General features: G+C 35.9%; 1 protein-coding gene across 2 annotated transcripts in view; it reads left to right on the top strand.

Moving 5' to 3' along the window:
• Nucleotides 1-20,998, top strand: part of LOC121732936 (putative phospholipase B-like lamina ancestor) — a 29,426-nt gene that overhangs the window by 3,543 nt on the left and 4,885 nt on the right. Inside the window, exons 2-6 of one of the 2 annotated variants that reach the window (XM_042122968.1) lie at nt 3,803-3,916; nt 15,835-16,167; nt 17,716-17,865; nt 19,510-19,753; nt 20,604-20,884. In XM_042122968.1, the coding sequence (XP_041978902.1) occupies nt 16,049-16,167; nt 17,716-17,865; nt 19,510-19,753; nt 20,604-20,884 (794 nt within the window). In that variant the 5' untranslated portion in view covers nt 3,803-3,916; nt 15,835-16,048. Of the gene's footprint in view, nt 1-3,802; nt 3,917-13,397; nt 13,417-15,834; nt 16,168-17,715; nt 17,866-19,509; nt 19,754-20,603; nt 20,885-20,998 lie in introns of those variants that run through there. The other variant, XM_042122969.1, reaches the window with a different exon arrangement.

Genomic DNA, 20,998 nt, shown 5'->3' with positions numbered 1-20,998 from the left:
AATGTATGCTTGAATTTAAATAAATTGGTATTACTTTGGAAGCTGATATCATGAGTAGGTATAATAAACAAAAATAGAAAATTAATAACGGAGAAAGGAATGTTCATATGCTGAAGATTATTGCTGTATTTTTATTTTAATTTCGTAGCTTTCAAATTATGAGTTAAGACTCTAAAAACGGTAAATTACGGCATCTCCGTAGGGAGCGTCTTAATAAGATTAATGATAAACGATTAGAAAACCATTTACTCGAGTCATTAAACATAACGTTATCAATTTTAAATAGTAACTTGTAAAAGTATGTTGGTGGTACCTCCGTGCAAAATTCACTTCTTGCACTTTTTGCAGCAAAACTATCACATTATACTTTTTTCTGGGAGGCTAGGACTGAAGCTTAAATCTCTGAATTGAAAATGATGTGAAGTAGCATTTTACCATGCAGTCCAATACCTCTTACTGGTTTGAATTTTTTTTTTTAATTTAAAACATTTACTCCCTTACTAATAAACGTTGTATAAGCTTTTAGCCCGGCCGCACATTGTCCGAATTCTGATCAGAAACAGTTGAATTTCGCCGGACCGCCGCGCCCGCCACCCCGCACAGTATCCGAAATATCCTTCCGGCGAGTTCGAGCTCACTCGGCTCAGTACAAAATGTAAGAGACAGCGCGGACGTTCAACTGTTTCTGATCAGAAATTTCGGACAATGTGCTTAATAGTTATACAGTGTTTTGTTCCTGTCACACAAGTGACATTTTTAAATGGATTGAAGAAGACAAAACACTGTAATATAACTTATCAAAGCTTATACAGCGTTTATTAGTAAGGGGGTAAGTATCTTTTGAAATATAGTGATAAATAAATCGGAGTTAAGACACGTGTTGACCTTCCATCTTTGTTCCGCTTTTCCGACATGTACGGCGATAGCTTTGTTCATACAAGATATGTTATGATTATGACTTATGAGATAAACTTAAATAGTATGTAACGAGCTTTTGCCCGCGGCTTCGCTCGCGTTAAGAAGTATTATTATATACAAACTTTCATCCCCTGTTTGAACCCCTTGGGGTTGAAATTTATCAAAATCCTTTCTTAGCGGATGCCTACGTCGTAACATCTACTTGCATGCCAAATTTCAGCCCGATCCGTCTAGTGGTTTGGGCTGTGCGTTGATAGATCACTATGTCAATCAATCAGTCACCTTTGAGTTTCATATATATAGATAAAAGATAAACTAGTAAGTTCTAGATAAATCTAGTATTCGAATATTGTTAATAACTTTACTTTAATATTATCATCAGGTAATCAGCTAATCGTAGGGTAGGAAAAGTGTGTCTATAGCTGATACCTCTTCACGCTACACTTACATTACTTACATACTCCGGAAAGGGCAAATAATAGTTTTAGGGCCTGTTTCACCACTTCCTGATAAGGCTTTCAACCAATTAACTTGACAGATCAAGTATGGAGAATCTGTCAAAAAAGTTGTGAATAGCCTATTAGACACTTCATCAGAAAGTGGTGAAACAGGCCCTTAATCTAAAAAAAAATTGAGGTGCCCGCGCTATAAACGAGCATTCAAGCAACTATATGTTACATAAAATATAGCTAGTATCTAATAATCAAGCTTGGTATACGTTGATTCTAGAAGGGTAGGTATTAAGATCGAAATATATTTTCTTATCATCAATTTGTGATAAGAAAATATATTTCGATTTTCCTTTAATTAACTTAGTTACCAATTTTATAAATAAAAATTAAAATGCAATTAGTTTTATCAATCAATAAGAAATGAATTGTTGTAATTGCATTGTAAGTGGGTTTCGGGAACGGAAAAAGGCAGTAGGTCAAGTGATAAGCAGTTTTATATTCGTCTAAAACTCTTATGTAGGTACATACTATTATAATATGCATGAAAAATTTTCTTTTAGGTAATTTAATTTCTTAATGATTTGTAGGTATTTATCATACTGGCCTAAAAGCCAGAAACAGCCAGACTTTTTTCATTTTAAACAAGCTGTCGGTTTTTCTTGTATACTTACCCCTATATAATGAAGGAGAAAATATTATGATTAAAAAAATTGAACTTTATACTTTATCGAAGGTAAGGCTAAGACCTTCAGAACCTGGATACCTCCTTAAGGTACCGCGACCGAAACTCCATAGAACTTGCTCGTCGTTCTTACGGCTTACCTAATACAGTTTGTTAGTGTAAATGAGCCCGTCAAAATGAACAACTTTTTCTATGAGAACAATGCTGGGAACTCAAAAAAAAAAATGCCGTCTTCATACCCATACGGATGCCCGAATCGGAATTTTGTATGGTATGAAGATGAATTTTTTTGAGTTCCCAGCAGTTCCCAGCAGAGTTGTTCTCATAAGTAGAAAAAGTTGTTCATTTTGACGGGCTCATTTAATGGTTTTAAGGATAACGGTGTTCACACCAACATCTTCTTATATATAAAAATGGATTTGGGCTGATTTTAGTCTTAAAATATTCGTAGAAGTCCAGGGAAGGTTTTAAAGTGACACGAAGTGCACCGGGACAGCTAGTTTATATATATAAAAATGGATTTTTAAATGTGTTATTCGCGCTAAAACTCGAAAACGGCTGGACGGATTGGGCTGATTTTAGTCTTAAAATATTCGTAGAAGTCCAGGGAAGGTTTTAAAGTGACACGAAGTGCACCGGGACAGCTAGTCTATATATATAAAAATGGATTTTTAAATGTGTTATTCGCGCTAAAACTCGAAAACGGCTGGACGGATTGGGCTGATTTTAGTCTTAAAATATTCGTAGAAGTCCAGGGAAGGTTTTAAAGTGACACGAAGTTCACCGGGACAGCTAGTCTTATATATAAAAATGGATTTTCAATTGTGTTAGTAACGCTAAAACTCTAAAACGGCTGAACGGATTGAGCTTATTTTAGTCTTAAAATCTTCGTAGTAGTCCAGGAAAGGTTTTAAAGTGACACGAAGTTCACCGGGGCAGCTAGTCTTGTATAATAATAATAATTAATAAGTTATCGTTAATAATTGTATAATAATTGTAAAGTGTCATAATCTAATAAGTAAATCTAATTAAGTAATCTAATAAAATTTCCATTCATAAACGTCGTTGTTGAAATACAATGTTATATTTTTAAATTTATTTGTTTGAATGTGGCAGGTACCAAATTATTTTATAGAAATGAAGGTTTGTCGAAATAATCAGTTCAATAGTTTTTAGAGAGTCTATAAAATTTAATTGCATAATTTCTAAGACACATATAATATTATTATTTATTATAAATTTATAATATTATGTCATGTTGCTATGTACGAATGACTTTTGGTTATGTAACTTTTTATCTCTGAAGCAAATAACAAAATTTTATATTTGCCAGCTTATAATAAACAAAATATAATAAATGTTTATTTGAATATCTCGAAGAGAATTAATTTGATGACGTCTACACGAATATAATAAGCCTCCTTCCTAAGAAACGGACCAACTTTATCATTAAATCAAACAAGTAGATAACTGTGTATTAATTAATGAATTATTTTAAAATTACTTTCATACGAGCACTCAGTATAAGGTTGCATGCTAGCGTAGAAAGTTGTTAGAGCTCTTACGACTTATCACTTAGTTCTAAAGACCTACCTTAGATAATTATTAGTAGGACGCAAGTTCTCTATCTGCCTATAAGCCCAATCGGTGGGTCCTTGTTTGATATTTTATTATTGTTTAACTTAGCACCCACTTTTAACATCATTTTGTTGTATCCGCCATTTTGTAACCGCCGCCATTTTGTCGACAGAGTTGTAGCGGTGTAATTCAACTGTCCGCCGTCGCCGACTGTCCCAGCAGGACCATCCCGATGGGTTGAGATCACCGACATCGTGTTTGTGGGCGAACCACCAACGCCAAAGCTGTGAGTATCTTTTTTATTTTTACTTCTTTCTTTTTTCTTGGCTCGGCCTATGAACAGACTTAGCATGGCCTCTTTAGCAATGCCAAGAAAAATAATCATTTTTAGGGACAAACTGACATGTTTTTCGGCAAATCTGTCTGAGAATTAAGAAACCCTTTTATAAACATTTAGGCTTGTGATTAAGTGGTGTCCTTGTTCACCTACGAAGACTCCCCTAAAAATGTCATTGCGAGTTTCCTACAAAAAATCAATAAATATGTACCATGAGCCAAGTTACAGTTACCGCGTAATAAACACCGCATTTTCCTGTTTTCCTTATGCACTACAACAACAATATGTATTTATCAATCAATATTTATATCCGTCGATTCGATATCGATATCCAGACATATTGTATTCGACCTGACATCCTGACTGCCCGGTTCGATGACCTCGTCGCTCCCATTGAGTGCGCCGGCGCATCGTACAACCCGCCCTAGCAAATAATGGGGTTATAATGTATGGAAATTTGTTAGGTAGGTAAGTTTTTTGCTCGAATTTTACCCGATTACGGCGAAGCCAAAAGAGGGTTATGATTAAGGCAGACTATATATACCTAATATGTAGGTCGTAGTAAAATCGTAGTAGCCTCTAGGCTACTACGATTTTAATAAATAATGTGTCACTATAAACTTATTTGTTATTACTTATCACGAAATTAGTGTTTAATATCAATGTACCTATTGTTAGATACCTAATATTACAAACGATATCTTAAAACAAAAGCATAGGTACCTACTTAACTACCTACTCTACATTTTTCAAAGGATTAAACTATTAAATTATTGCTATTCTATTAGGAGAGACAATGGAGTAATGAGTCAGCCTAGCACTAGAGGAATAAAAATAGAACAATAGACAGTGATTAAACACATTCTTGTTAAGTAAATCATTGCTAAAACGGAATTGTTGCTCGTATCTTAATCGTATCACGTACCTACGCGATTGCTGAAAGGAAACCTACATAATCTGTTTAACTATTCCAAGAAAGCGATTTTTCCACATTTTGAGCGCAGAAAAATTGCCGACATATTGTTCCTCTTTAAACTTCTCAACGGCATCATAGACTGTCCAGAACTCGTTGAAATATTTAGTATCAGTGTTCCATCAGCAAATTCAGCATCACTCAGACGTCAGCAGACGTCATCAACTTCTACGTTCCCCCAGTGTCAACAAATTACCGTCGAAACTCCACTTGTTTTGAGATCGAGTAGAGCGTACAATAAGGCGACTCGGAAGTCGGAACACAGAAATAGACTTGTTCTGTACCAGTATTGGTAGACTAAAGAAGACCCTTAGCGACAATTTTTTTAAATACCTACTTAAATAAATATACATAATACTAGCCGGCAAACGTTTCTTTGCCATATAAAGTATTTCGCTCATATATTTATTTTATTGAAATGATTAAATAAGTATGTCACCATGGCGACGTCCATCGCTATCCCGTCGCATAAAAAATGGTCGCCGTCAGTCTCGAGTTGTAATAATTTACTATTATTTATTCAACAAATGCACTTATCAATGTAAAAATGTAGCCAGTAGCCGATTCTCAGACCTACTGAATATGCATATAAAAATTGGTTAAAATCAGTAAAGCCGTTTCGGAGGCGCGGCCTAACATTGTGACACGAGAATATAAGATTATGTAAATTTAGTTATGTCCATCAAACTTGTTACTGTTCTATTCTTTGTTTGCTTTTTGTTTTTTGTTTAACATTTCTAGTGTATCATATATCTGTGAAAATTTGCAATTCCTGTGTTATTTTAAAACTACTTGTTAATCTAGCTGTAAGTTTTTTTCTAAATAAATAAAAATAAAGAAAGATAGTTAATAGCTGGTTTTTTACACGAGACTCAAATACTTAATAACTAAACTTTCTCATAAAGTTTAATATAAGAATTTAAAATAAGATATAGCATATTTAAAACTAAACGTTTCCAAGACATGCAACAAATAAAATGATTTTTAATTGCTCCAACAATTTCATGAAAATCGTTCTTACAGTTTTGGAGTCTGATGTAAACAAACCTTACATTAGGTATGTAATATACTATAAAGAAGTTTATCATAAGAAAACGTCAATTATTAACTAACTTTCGATATCTTCGATCACGAAGATCGATATTCGAAAATGTTTCGATTAGTATGCCTATTATACTCGTAGTAGCTGTCTGGGCGGATTCGACCAAACTGGGCCTCTATCATGAGCTCTTAAATCCATTCTCTTTACGTCCTTATACAGGACAGTCAGTATAAGGACGTAAAGTGAATGGATTTAAGAGCTCATAATAGGCCCCCTGGAGTAAAATTTTACTCGAGTACCTATAACTGTCTCCTAATCTAAGAGTAAGCTGGTTTTGCGTTTTTCCAACTTCTAATCCAAGAATGAGGTAATTACACGGGAGTAAATATTTACACGGGCTATTTTGGTGGAGTAAATATTAAACTGAGAATAGTTGCACAACAGGGTTCAACTGTCACGGTCGGTGTCATTGTGAACTATAATTGACATTTTATTTCATACTCTTTGAGTAACTTGGTAAAACGCAAACGATAATACCCTAGAGTAAATAAAAGGAGTAAAATTATTCTCATGATAGTTATACTCGTGTAACTTCAAGTTTGGTCGAATCGGGCCATATTATATTCCTGCTTTCTGTTTTTATGTAGCGCTATCGCTTTTTGCTATTACACCATTGTTGAACAGTGAACACACTACGAATTACGCATAATTTGTTAATTAAAATGACCAAGATACTACTATTTAGGGCGAGGGCCACTTGTCATAAGGAATGCCTATTGAATTATAAGTATAAGAAAGAAAGAGAGGGAATATAATAATATTCCAAAAGTTGAAAAGAGACAGAATTACCGGTAAGTGCCAATTAAATTACGGCATTTTACCTGAGTCCTTCCAAGAATTTTAAATGATTGTAATACTTAATCTTAGAATTAATTTTCTTAAGTTCCATAATTATTTCGTAATGACTGTTAAGTAATAAACCGACTTCCAAAAAACGAGGAGGTTATTATTTTATTATTTCTCGTAATATTATTATGTTTTATTGGAAAATTGTTTAAATTCAATGACTAGAATTGAAACGTAGATATAATATTTTTATTTTTATGAAATAAGGCTGCAAACGAGCAAACGGGTCACCTGATAGAAAGCAACTTCCGTCGCCCACAGACACTCGCAGCATCAGAGGCGCTGCAGTTGCGTTGCCGGCCTTTTAAGAGGGAATAGAGTAATAGGGGAGAGTAGGGATGGGAAGAGAAGGGAATAGGGGACGGTAGGGAAGGGAATAGGGTAGAGGATTGGGCCTCCGGTAAACTCACTCACTCGGCGAAACACAGCGCAAGCGCTGCTTCACACCGGTTTTTGGTGAGAACGTGGTATTTCTCCGGTCGAGCCGTACCCTTCGTGCCGAAGCATGGCTCTCCCACGTATATTATTTTGCAACAGATAAAGCTATCCTTATATTTTATTACTTATCATCTTTTTCTGGGACTGCGTTTGTTGTGTTCAGCGGTTAACAGGCTGATATACTTGCTCGTTTACAAATTAGTCTAGAAATACGAATTGCTTCGATCAGTATATTAGTGATCGAAGACGAATTGTAATAAAACTAATATTACAAATGCGAAAGTATACTTGTCTGTCTGTTACCTCTTCACGCCAAAGCCGCTGAACCGATTTTGCTGGGCATAGATATACTTTGAGTCCCGAGAAAGGATATGGTATACTTTTTATCCCGGAAAAGTGTAAGGTCCCCGCGCGATTAATGAATTTTGGCGCAACCGAGTTGCGGGCGTCGTCTAGTTATGCAATAAATAAGTAATTTACACATCGGTTCCTTGAATTTCAATTACGTAAGATAATAATTTTCGCACCTCGGCGACAGTTTAACACATTATATAAACTGTAGCGCGTACTGTTTGTGATAAAATCGTCGTAGATGACATAACGACAAACCTTGGGAATTGGGATGTCCAAAAATAGGATACTCAGAAAGTCTTTGTGTTTTAGAAACAAACGGTACGATATAATTATTATTGTAATTTGTAGCTCTAAACTATGAAGAACAATCAAACTGGGTTAGTACTTTAGTGATTGTTGTTTTATGTTTTTTCTTTGTTTGTTTGTTTTTACGCTAAGTACTTACCTTTAACGCTATTGAGTGCGATATATATTCCGATATTTACTGCCGCGGGGCAAAAATGGTCTCTTATTTTAAATCATAATATGATTAATTTTTTTAAATCGCAAAATGGCCACTCTGCTTACCATTCATGTCTAGTAATTCGTACTAATTTAACATTCGTCAGTTTGACAGGTTTGACAATTCATTTGCTGAATTGATTGAGAGGAATTATTGCTAAATCTGATTATTTTAGCCCCGCACTCAGAGTGGAATATTAATTACTTAAATGTAATTAATTTAAAATTTTGACATAAGCCCCATACATTATCTGTCAAACTCCTCATCAAATTGAAGGTTAATCGTAATTAAATGTCTCTGAGTACGGCGGTTAGAGTCCTTCCAGCAAGCACACAACTTGTATATTAACCAAAACAGATACAGAATTAAGTCTTGAAGTCATATTAATTCTTTTAATCGTCACTATCCAAATATGATTATTACTCTATAAAGACATTTTATTTAAAGGGCAGCCCAAATTTTACTTAAAAGAGTCGTATAAAAGATATACAGCCGATATACGATTTGGTTATAATGCTTTGTACATTAACTCGTGCTATAATAAGTTTGTTATAATGGTGTTGTGTGCTTGCTGGGTTATATCTTCTAATAGTACTCTCTGTAAATATGCTGCTGTGCTATACTTGTAATGAAAATCAATATTATAACGTAAAACTTAAAATATTGACTCTGCATTATTTGATATGAGAGTAAATCAATTATTTAATATTAGATGCAAGATGACGCCGCAACTTAAAAAAATCGATTATCGCCCGGAAAGTGTACCTACATTTTTCCTCCAAAAATAACCTAATTCCTTTCCAGGGACTCAAAGTATCTCCATAGCAAATTTCAGCAAAGGGTTTAGGGGTTTGTTCGTGAAGAGATAACAGACAGACAGACAGAAACACTTTCGCATTTTTAATATTAGTATGGAGTATATGTCGTAGGTTACACGCTCAATCTGGCATCAGTTCAATCCATCAATCTGAGATTGACGCAAGCACATAATAAAAAAATGATCAGTCCATCAATCCGTGGGTTACACGTTCAGTTTCGCGTCAATTACCAGATTGATGAGAAAAAACTGAACGTGTAACCTCCGACTTTGTAAAGTCGACTAGCGCAGCCTTAAAGCACACTTAGGCCCAGTTGCGCAGATCTGGGTCAAAGTTAACTTCGGATTAAACGTTATCTCTTTCGTAAAATATATGAAGAATGCAAGAGACATCAGACAACATACTATATTTTAAACTCGGTATTAACTTTAATCCGGATCTGCGCAAGTGGACCTTAAAGGTTGGATTTGAGTAAAGATAACAAATCTATTTTATTGGCAAATTCCGAGTAACAGAAGCCAGCACGTGCCAACGCCAGACCAACTCTATCTGCGTGTGCCATTGACGTAATACTATCGCGATCGTCAGTGCTTTATCTCTCATGTAAGTGAAATCTTGTTATCGATACCAAACCGTTACAACTGCAACAAAAGTGTTGCTGGCTAATACAAAAGGACGGTTTTGTTTAAAGCCTAGAATGTGCGCTAGATATTGTATATATAGATTGATATTAATAGTAAGAGGAGACTCAAAAATCTTATGAAGTCAAAGCTCAAAAGCTTTCTGGCAGTGGAGAAAGAGGGGTAGATTAAAAAAAGAACGGACTGATTCCGGGCACTCATGCGCAAAAAAGCTGCATCTCATAAATCGCGTAAGGGTAAGTGACAACAGCATCCTGATGATTGTGGCAGATGATTTGCATGCACCCATATTGAGGAATTACGGTACGTGCGGATAATGAACGAATTCGAGAGAAGACCTACAGGATATACTTATCCGCACTTAATTCAGATTGGGTGCGGGATTTAGTTTTAGATAATATTACTTACCCTAAATTTTTAAGTTTGTAATACTAACCAATCGACCATAGTAGTCTAAAATAAAGATATTTGTATTTTTTTTTACGTCCGTGGTTGTAAATTGAAAGAGAAACATAATTCAAAGTCTGTCTCTACTCTCTACTATCTTTGGCACCCTTGAATCTCTTATTGAGAAGCTGCGGGGGCTTGGGGCTATAAATTATAATTAATAGCCCCAGTCCCCAGGCGTATAATAATTATTCCTAGGTAATTTTAATACCTTATAGTTCCTACCAGTACAGCACACATTTTGTCTTATTTCTACGGTTTATGTCTTTAACTCTCATGAACCATATCTATTCGCGGAGACCTTGGCAGGTTAACATATCAAACGTATTTACCACGAAATTTATTATATGATTTATTTACTTTAGATGTAAAACGCCGAAGTACACGCGCGCTAAATCCAGTACTGTATCATCATAAAAGTAAAACCAAACGTGAAACGCTCTGGCTCTGAAATGTATTGATTTATTCCCGCTTTTCGCATACGCACGTTCATATTTCGAATTTCGTATTCTTTATTTAAATCGGAGATGTGATGTGAGCAGTTTTCGGCAAGTTGTGTTTTTTTTATTGTAACTTAAAAAGGTCTTCAAAATACAGCGTTTAAAGTTGCGAAAAAATATGTTTGGGTTCGAAGTCTTGTAAAATTATTTAAACCAATTTATTTTACACGTGCAAACATTTTATCTTACTAAGTGCTTATTGTGTATTAATTTGATATTGTCTGGTGATATTGCATATTAATGCTTTATAATATTGTCACTGAGCGCGAAAAAGGGTCGCGTCCACTAGAGCTTTTCCCATATTTTATTATTTTGTTTGTTATTAGTTTCATTCGATATAATATGTTAAGTTCAATATAATTATAAAATATGTATCGAATAGTTAAATAATATAATATGTGTTTTAAGATCCGTTATAGCAAACAAAGGATAGTAAAGTAATTCTGCGAGTTACGGAAACACAATTATAATATTAAGAGTTGCATCAGTCGTTTGCATCAGATCAACAAGTGTTAACTTTGAGAAATAATAATATTTTTAATTGTAAATATAATCTTATCTTTAAATTGTCCTTTTTTACTTCCGCTACGCTTAGTAGAGCAAGGTTTGGGTTTTTCCATCATTTGTTACTTTATGTACATTATTTGTGTTCCCCAAGTAAACTTTAATGTTTATCAAAACAAATCTTGCTAGGGGAAGAAGATTGGTTAATTGCAAGGTTAATAATTATTCGTAAGAACTAGAGTCAATAATGTTGCGCTGAAAAAAATAAATCGAAGGGCGAGGTTATTTAATTTATCTGTGGATTTTGTTTTTTTTCTAATCCAAGTGTGAACACAGCTTTATAGGTGCATAAAGTTGAGGTAATAGTGTAATAGTTGTAAATGGATCCTGTTACTGGGGGCTTGGCGCCGGTGTCGTGTCACTGACGAGTGGCGACACTTTGTTGCCACGCAAGATTATGATATTATCTTCAATCTTATCGTACTTTTTCTTTACAAAATTATAAATACTTACTATCTTGTTTCCGTGTCTCTACTTACACTAAGGTTATAATATTATGTTCAATCTTGTACTTTTTCTTTATCATACTAGCTTATGTTCTACGGCTCATACATAGGTTCAATACTATATTTACAGAGTTATAACTAGGGAACTTAATGTTATTTTAAGATGGAAGTTATAGTATGAGCTGATGGGAAACGATTCGTCTTTTCGTTTTTGTGAGTTGGGGCATGTTGGGGTGTCCACCAGGGATGTTAATAATATTCTTTCTAGTAGCAATGGAAATCTAAGCTTATGTCCTCTTATGTCCTAGAAAAAAAAAACACATGAAATGTACTACTCGAATAAGGAGGAGGAGGACTCGCAAAATATAAGATTGTGGATTTAGGAAAAACTAGTTATTATAAAATGAATCGTAAACGTCTTACTAAACTACAGTACTGAAGCCTTTGTTTTTATTATTACACATGCTTTTGTTTTATATAAATCAACTTAATAATAAGCATAAAATCAAATTTCTGACTTGTGATGCTTGGCGAATCTCCAAAGTTTTGGTTATTATATAGTGGTTGTTAAATGTAAACCCGTGAATTTTGTTACGTCCTGGATGCGTAAGCAATCTCAACACTTAGGGTCAGGTCACACGAAAATGAGATGAGACGTCAGACGAGATTCATGTAGTTCGGTGCTGTATAAAAAAATATTCAAATATCACAATTTTCATAATTAATTACTTACTTACATATATTTTTATTGCTATTATTATGAATCACTGCGCAGCGTCTTGTCTCGTTTTGCTGTGAACGTTCTTCAAAGTCGACTTTACAGGGTGTTTAGTTTAGCCTAAATTGGTTCCTAATATTATATTTCTTCCGATTTTATACCATTTTTTTAATGAAATAAGGGGGCTAAACGAGCAAACGGGTCACCTGATGGAAAGCAACTTCCGTCGCCCATGGACACTCGCAGCATCATAAGAGCTGCAAGTGCGTTGCCGGCCTTTTAAGAGGGAATAGGGTAATAGGGGAGGGTAGGGAAGGGAGGGTAGGGAAGGGAATAGGGTAGGGGATTGGGCCTCCGGTAAACTCACTCACTCGGCGAAACACAGCGCAAGCGCTGTTTCACGCTGGTTTTCTGTGAGAACGTGGTATTTCTCCGCTCGAGCCGGTCCATTCGTGCCGAAGCATGGCTCTCCCACTTATAAGTTATAACTTATAAGTGAGAACTAAATTGTTTCTGCGTTCTGAGTCAAAATACAGTAAACATCAAAATGTGTACATTCAACGTTAACAATGCTGAACGAGGTACAGTCTATCTTATTCGACAATTATTATTTCCGCACTCTCTGCCGTACTCAGAGATGAACATTAATTACTTAATTGTAATTAAATTAAGATTTCAGACATAAACTCCATACATTATCTGTCAAACTCTTCGTTAAATTGAAGTTTATTCATCATTAATTATTAATTTTTCTGGTAAGGAAGCTCTCTTACCAATAATACTACATTTTGGTATTTATTAATCTTTCATAGTCCTATCTTTGACAGCAACGTTAGAAACCAAACAATTTACGGGCGGCATAGCAACCGCTAGCTAGAATGTTCTGTGGAAGCTGAAGACTTTGTGTTGAATCCCTATGTTGATAAACTTCTAAGTTCTAGGCTTTGTTGATAAACTAAGCTAGGGTATTAGCACACGTGTAACGTGCAGGTAATGCATGATTTCGCTCATTGTTGCACACAGGTCGGCCGGCGCAGGCGCACGTTTACGCGATATACTGTAATTCAGTGATAAGCTATGAAGTTTATTACCTTCGATTTGTAAGTACGTTAGTATGTGTGAAAAGTTTGTTTGTGTGAAAAACTATACTCTTTGGATAGTTACGGGTAATTTTTTGGGATTTTACACATTACTTTTGTATTCTTTCAGTCGAACTCGATACTAAAAGGTATGAAATTCTATTAACTTCGTACTTTTAATCGAAATGTATAGGTAAGTACATACTGCTTATTTAGTTAGGATTTTTTCTCAGATAAAATGCTATATGAAGAACCTACTATTTTATTTCTATAAATAGCTAAAATAAACATATCACGGAACAAGAATCTCTTACTTTGTAATTTGTTGTCACAGGCTTTCAATTATATCTCTTACGTTTAAAAAGGGTCAACTACGGTCATAGTAGGTACATACATAATTTTTTTTAAATAAGATGTAATAGGCTGGTAATATAAGACCTTTAAGCCTAGTTTTTTTTTGTACTCACACACATCAACAGTCATAGAGATACTTGTCTAGCTGTTTTATGAAAATAAACAATGATATTCTACTAATATTTTCATATAATATCATTGAAAATATATCTGAAAATTTGCAAAGAACTTTTGAAAAAAGTAAATAAAAGAACTAATTTTATGGTATTTTTAATTACTTAAATAATATGTATTTTCATATTTTCAGGATTTCATTATTTTAAAAAGTATAGTTTAGTTGTATTTTGCCTGATAAGTGAAATTTTGGCGCGTATCGCCGTAGCAAACAAAATTTTGCAGAAAATTGATTTTCTTTACTTTAAATAGGTGTATATTTTACTGTACCATGAAGAAAAAGATTTATATTAAGTATTAAGAACGTCTGTACAATTTCTCATGAAACTTCCAGATGATTCTAAAGATATATAGAAAAATGATAGCCTTTTCCATTTTCCAATTTTCTTATCGAGTCTCCATATATCTGTAGCATATTTTAATTACATATAATAGATAACAGGAGCGCAATCTTCAGAGTATCTCGTATTGATACTGTGATAACAGCTGTAGTTCTGTTGTATGTTGTTGCCAATAACCATTGTGTTACATCCTGTAATTTGTGTAAACTGTTATTTAACTGGTACCCTTTTAACTGTTTTTCATTGTGCTTGATAATAGTGAAAAATTATAATAGACGTAAACAGGTTTGTTTTTGTTTTTTTCATTGTAACGTTGTTGGTGTAGTTGTTTTCACTTGAAGTGTCATTATAGTTGACTAGCGACCCGCCCCGGCTTCGCACGGGTATAAAATATATTACAGCCTAGGTCACTAAAAAAAATATTCAAATCGATTCAGTAGTTTTGATAAATAATTTATATTCATTACTACCCGTGGCCCGCATACTGCCGCAAAAGCTACGTCCCGCAAAGTTTAAATCTGTAATATCTTCGAAAATATTCATTTAAAATTTAAATCTATGCTTTACACGCTTTCATACGGGGGAGAGCCATACTTCGGCACGAATGAGCCGGCTCGACCGGAAATACCATGTTCTCACAGAAAACGGGCGTGAAACAGCGCTTGCGCTGTGTTTCGCCGAGTGAGTGAGTTTACCGGAGGCTCAATCCCCTACCCTATTCCCTTCCCTACCCTCCCCTATTACCCTATTCCCTCTTAAAAGGGCGGCAACGCACCTGCAGCTCTATTATATTATTATTATTTCAAAAAAATGTAAGATATGGGACGTCATCATTATTATTATTGCTAAACGTTTTTGATGCTCGGTGTAGACCGTACTGACTATAATATTATGAAGATATATAAAACGCACCACTCTCAGTAAAGTGATTTATCTATAGTATATCGCGTAGATATGTTTCGTTTGACGTCACTATATCGCGCATATAAATACTATAACATCACACCCATAAAATTATGCATCGAAAACAAACATCCTTTCAATATAACCCTTACTTTAATGCAAAGAAAACAAAGCATATTCCTACATTATGTTTACAATATACTCCGGCGAAGAAAGATTTAGTAATAACTTCCTCATATTATTATAAACTTAGATGGTTTCGCGAATTTCGTTATTGTTTGAATGGTTTGATAGTCTATTTATGTAAGAAAAGTTTCTTTTACCGAGATAAAGACGATTGAATAAATAATAGTTCTTTTGGTAGCAATGGTAGCATAGCAGAAACAATAGGAAATTATAATAATTCTGGAAATGTATTCCGCTGACCACAACATCGTCGAGCTAAAATTCATTATTGCGCGCGCGCGTTAGCTGCGATGTCATTTTTTCGGGATAAAAAACATCCATCATTTTGTGAGTGTTAACCCACTTAAAATTTCATCCAAATCAGCTCAGCGGTTTGATCATGTCAGTTAACAGGCAAACACAATTTACAAGAAACTCTATCTACAGTTCCCCATCAAACCTTTGCATTAGCAGAATTCTAATAATTTATCTTTTGTTTCAGGGTTTAAAGATTAAAAAAATATAAAGACTGGTATACAAAAGGAAGACTCCGATGCGGTCCCCGTGTTCGGAGACACATCAGCACCCTGCCAGAAGACCATAACATCTTTGATGGTCACCCCTCCGCTAGAGAAATACACCTACTCGCTTTGTCACTTCATTATAATTAAATTCCTGAACATCTTCTTCATATTATAGTTTATTTTCGCGTTAGAATGAGTAAAATACTGAAGGTAGTGGGCGCGAGCTGGCTGCAGACCAAGATCAGCTCGTATATACTTGCGCTCCTGGGACTGATATCTATCCTGTCGCTCATCCTAGGACAGATTGAAAGGTAACATCCAAATTCTTAATATACCGTCGAGGAAATTGATTCCTAGGCAGTTGACGAACCAACGTAATTTGGTTGCTTAAATGTCAAACTATTAATCATTAATTAATTTCTTCGATCGTACTTATAATTATTAATGCTGTCTTATTGTATATTATGTAACCAACTAGTATCAAGTCAAGACTAGTAGGCGAATAAAGATTCGAGACACAAAAGCTTAATATTATGGTAGATAAATGTCAAAATTTGTATGAAAATCTATGCTTTGTTATTTAGATTTGATTTTAGGATTTATACTTTGACCTTAGGATTTATATATGCCGTAAAAATAGCTAATTAGCTATTTTTAGCTAATTAATAAAGCAAATTAATTAGCTATTTTTATGGTTAAAATTTTAGCGACAAATGTGAGCGCCGTCTAAAAGTATTTCGTTGTGTTACAATTTTATATTGCCAAGTTTTGCCTGAGAAATTTGAGATTTCACAAAGAGAATAGTGTGGAAATTTTGTTTTGATCACGTGTATTTAACCCACTTATGACGTCAACATCAGACAATAAGATCAATGTATTTTATACTCGTGTAAACTAGCATTTCTAAACAACAATAACAAGCATAGACGAAAACACATTCTGACTTAATCCACAAAGACAAGCTAAACAAAGGGGATAATGTATGAAATTAACATTAGATTAATCGAACGTCAACTTCATAATGATTCCATACATAACATTTTGATCGGCGATTCTATAAAGAAGCGACAAAGAAAACGTCTTGGCTGAAGGGCCAGCTTTATTATTTGAATTTCGGTTTTTGATGTATTCGCGGTGCTCACTGATTGGTGCTCATTGGTGGAGCGGGTGCTTGGTAGCCATAGAGTCGTTACCTCTGGCTCAGTCTACGTTAAATCCATAATAGGAGTTTTCGTAGCTCGTAGAGGCTTCCTCTACGACGTAGACCAAAACTAACAAAAAAATATCTACGTATACAAACAAGGTGTAACAAAACTAAGGGTGAAGCCAAACAAGCTTAATTTGTGAGTTGTGAGTCGCAGAATTTCGGCTAGCAGAAATTCTGCTGCATTTAGTTTCATACAAAAGTCCTGTTCGATTCACACGAGCGTAACTTTTTGAGTCATGATTTGTATGAATACGGGACAGAAATTCTGCGACTCACGACTCACAAAACTACGTTCGTTTGGCTTCACCTTAATTAATAATACTTTAGGGTTTGTATGTGTCTCTAAAACGGAGTTCGTTGCGAAAGTAACAGCGCTGTAACACTAAACATTTTTTGTGATTTGTATAGGCAAGCACGCCAGCACTATGAATTATCCCATACAATAGAAAAAAAGTTAATCCAGCGCTGCTACTTACAAGTTACACAGTGTATTCCATACAGGGACTCATACACACCCTAAAGTATTTCATTATGTTTAGTTACACCCTATATATAATTTAGTATAAAACAATCGACTCGGTTTTTGGTGCATACCTAACGTAGCTACATCATTTTGATCCTAAAGCAAACAATAATAAGAATCATTTTCCAGAATCCAAGGCGACGGGAACTACGCAGCTACCGTGTTCTTCTCTGAGAAGACCGGATACCGCATCGAGCTGTGGGGGCAGGGCAACGACCTCGCCGACATCGCCCGGGGGGTCGCCAGGGCATACCTGAGGGAGGATAGAGATACCAACGGGTAAGAGAAACTTCCACATAGGAATCCTTACCATTAGAATCTTTAAGCTGTCTACACACCAAAGCAGCCAGCCCGGCGGCATAACGCGCTTTTTCAAAATTGTTTTAAAATGAGGCCGACGGCCTTCGCCCTCATTTTAAAACAATTTTGAAAAAGCTTGTTTTAAAATTAGGCCGCCGGCTTGGCCCGGCGGGTTATGCCGCCGCGGTGCCGGCAGCTTTGGTGAGTAGACAGCTTTAGGGTCAATTCAGACCGCACCGCGACATTTGTATGGACAGATTTGCAAACGTCTCACGCAATAAGAAATCTCAAATCTGTCAATTCAGTACAAATTTAGAAATGCATCTGCGTGGCTAGAATGGTCACTTTGGAGAATCATATTATGAATCATAATATGATTCATTTTTAAATCGCAAAATTGACACTCTGCTTGCAATTCATGTCTAGTAATTCGTACTAATTTGACATTCGTTAGTTTGACAGTTTTGACAATTCATTTGCTGAATTGATTGAGTGGAATTGCTAAATGTGACCATTTTAGCCCCGCAGCGCGTCGTGGTCTGAATTGACCCTTAGGCAAATTGTTAAAGGATGTCAATGGTTAAAGGCGATTGATGACGAAGTTTACAAACAATTAATTATGAGATTTGACAGACATCGTCAAGATACAGCTACAATTTGTCAGAAGAGTAGGTGTTGACTACGAATAATAAAAACTAGGTGTTAATAATAAGCAACAGATATTATGATCACCAAGGGATAGTATTTAGTTTTTCTTCTTAAATCTTTCGCATTTAACGTGCTGTCAACGATGTACATCTGTTTTCATCACGCATACACAACCAAAGAAGCACAAGAGTGTTCTTAACCATAAATAACTACCTTCCTTTTTTATTACAAAAAACTTACATAATATACTGTTTGCCCTCAAGACTTTAGTTAAATAAATAAGGCGATTAAATAAATCAATGTCAGTTACTGAACCAGATTTGTAAACTCACACTCCTAATCTATTGCAATAGCATTTTATTACCATTTCCTTACAGCAGTATACACTAGAACTTCCGTGTTAGCGTATTTATCAAGGTTCCGTTGAGGATATCACACACTGCTGTAAAAATGATTTATCTTCAATGTTACTCTAGCTCAATGTCCATATTATTTGGTAAGATAATTAGATATTTAAACGTGGGAGAGCCATGCTTCGGCACGAATAAGCCGGCTCGACCCGAGAAATACCACGTTCTCACAGAAAACCGGCGTGAAACAGCGCTTGCGCTGTGTTTCGCCGAGTGAGTGAGTTTCCGGATGCCCAATCCTCTACTCTATTACCTTCCCTACCCTCCCCTATTACCCTATTCCCTCTTAAAAGGCCGGCAACGCACCTGCAGCTCTTCTGATGCTGCGAGTGTCCATGAGCGACGGAAGTTGCTTTCCATCAGGTGACCCGTTTGCTCGTTTGCCTCCTTATTTCATAAAAAAGAAAAAAACTTTTTACTATATTTTTAAGCTTTTGCATAGCTTCAATCGCGGGCTTTGAGCGCGGCGACCGATTTAAGCAACTCAATAACGAAAAATCACACGCCCTATCCTATCTTAAACTAAAATAAGGATGGGAAATATATATTAAACTTCTTTTCACAGATGGATAATTCTAGAAGTAGAAACGGATGCATCGTATCCGGATAAAGTCCAGGCGTATGCCGCAGGGCTGGTGGAAGGTACCCTGACCTGGTCGCTCATACATACGCACCTCGAGAACACCATACGTGCGGAGTGCGAGGGACGAGAGAAGCAGTGTGAGAAGCTGAGAGACGCGCTGGACAAGTCCGTACACAAGTGGAAGAGCTACGCCGAGGAACATGATGTGGACCCGTTCTGGCATCAGGTATGTGTGTGCTATCTCTTTTTTTATAAAACAAGAGGGCAAACGAACAAACGGGTCACCGGGAAAGCAACTACCGTCGCTCATGGACACTCGCAACATTAGAAGTGCTGCAGTTGCGTTGCCGGCCTTTTGAGAGGGAATACGCTCTCTTCTTGAAGGTTTGCAGGTCGTATTGGTCCGGAAATACAATTCCACCTGCTCTTACTTCCACTCACCATAGTTTTATTCGGTATTCCATCTGTATAATGCTACACGGAGTGTCGGTTTACGTGGTTAGGCTAAAAGGCTGCTAAAAGATAATTAATTATTAGCATGTTTGCCACCATTCTTTTTATTCATCATGGGCTGACATGGAAAGATGCCCGTAAATTTGGGGATGCTTACATATTAATAGTAAGCACCTTGTTTATTGTACCATCGAGGAAGTTGATTCCTATGCAATTGACAGACCAACGTTATTTGGTCGAATATGTCAATTCAATGTTAACTGTGATCTGTCAGCTGGGTTTGACGTAACGCAACCAAACTACTTAATCTTCTTTTCTTCTCTGATAGTATTATCGAAGAAATTGATTTATAGGCAGATGACGGACCAACGTCATTTGGTCGGGTTATGTCAATTCAAAATAAGTCCTGTTTTTTGGCCGAGTTTGACATAACGCAAACAAATTACGTCGGTCCGCCATCTGCCATGAATCAGCTTCTCTGATAGTACAAACTACATAATGGTCTAGCGATAATGCATAAATCACACATACCCAATCCTATGACTTGAGATACAAAATGCCTAAAATATAGTTTCTTTTTAAAACACTACCAATTTCCTAACATTTATCAAATCAATTTGCAGGTATCACTGTACTACTCGCAGATGGCTGGCATCTACACCGGTTGGGAGTATGGCGTCCGTAGAAACGAGAAGGAGTATAAAACAGACGTGTCAGATCTGTACTGGCTGAACTCCATCTCAGAAGTAACAGAGCTCCAGCGAAAACTGAACATCAGCGTTGAAGATGAGACCTTCAACTCGCTACCTGGTCTGTCCAGCGCTTACCTGAGGATAGTGAACGAGACTTCAAAAGATGGTCTGCCGTTGAGGGAGATGTACGTTGCTCAAAATGGTGCTGGAAGGTGAGTGAAATTCGCAGAATCTCTATCTTTTCATCAGCCATATTCATCAGCCTTAGCCATCATAATATAGGTATAGCTACATTAAAAAAAACTAGGCCTTTACATCCGTTATGG

The sequence above is a fragment of the Aricia agestis genome, chromosome 13, assembly GCF_905147365.1.
Source record: "Aricia agestis chromosome 13, ilAriAges1.1, whole genome shotgun sequence".
In the NCBI taxonomy this organism is placed as follows: Eukaryota; Metazoa; Arthropoda; class Insecta; order Lepidoptera; family Lycaenidae; genus Aricia; species Aricia agestis.
This window is presented reverse-complemented; position numbering and strand designations above follow the sequence as displayed.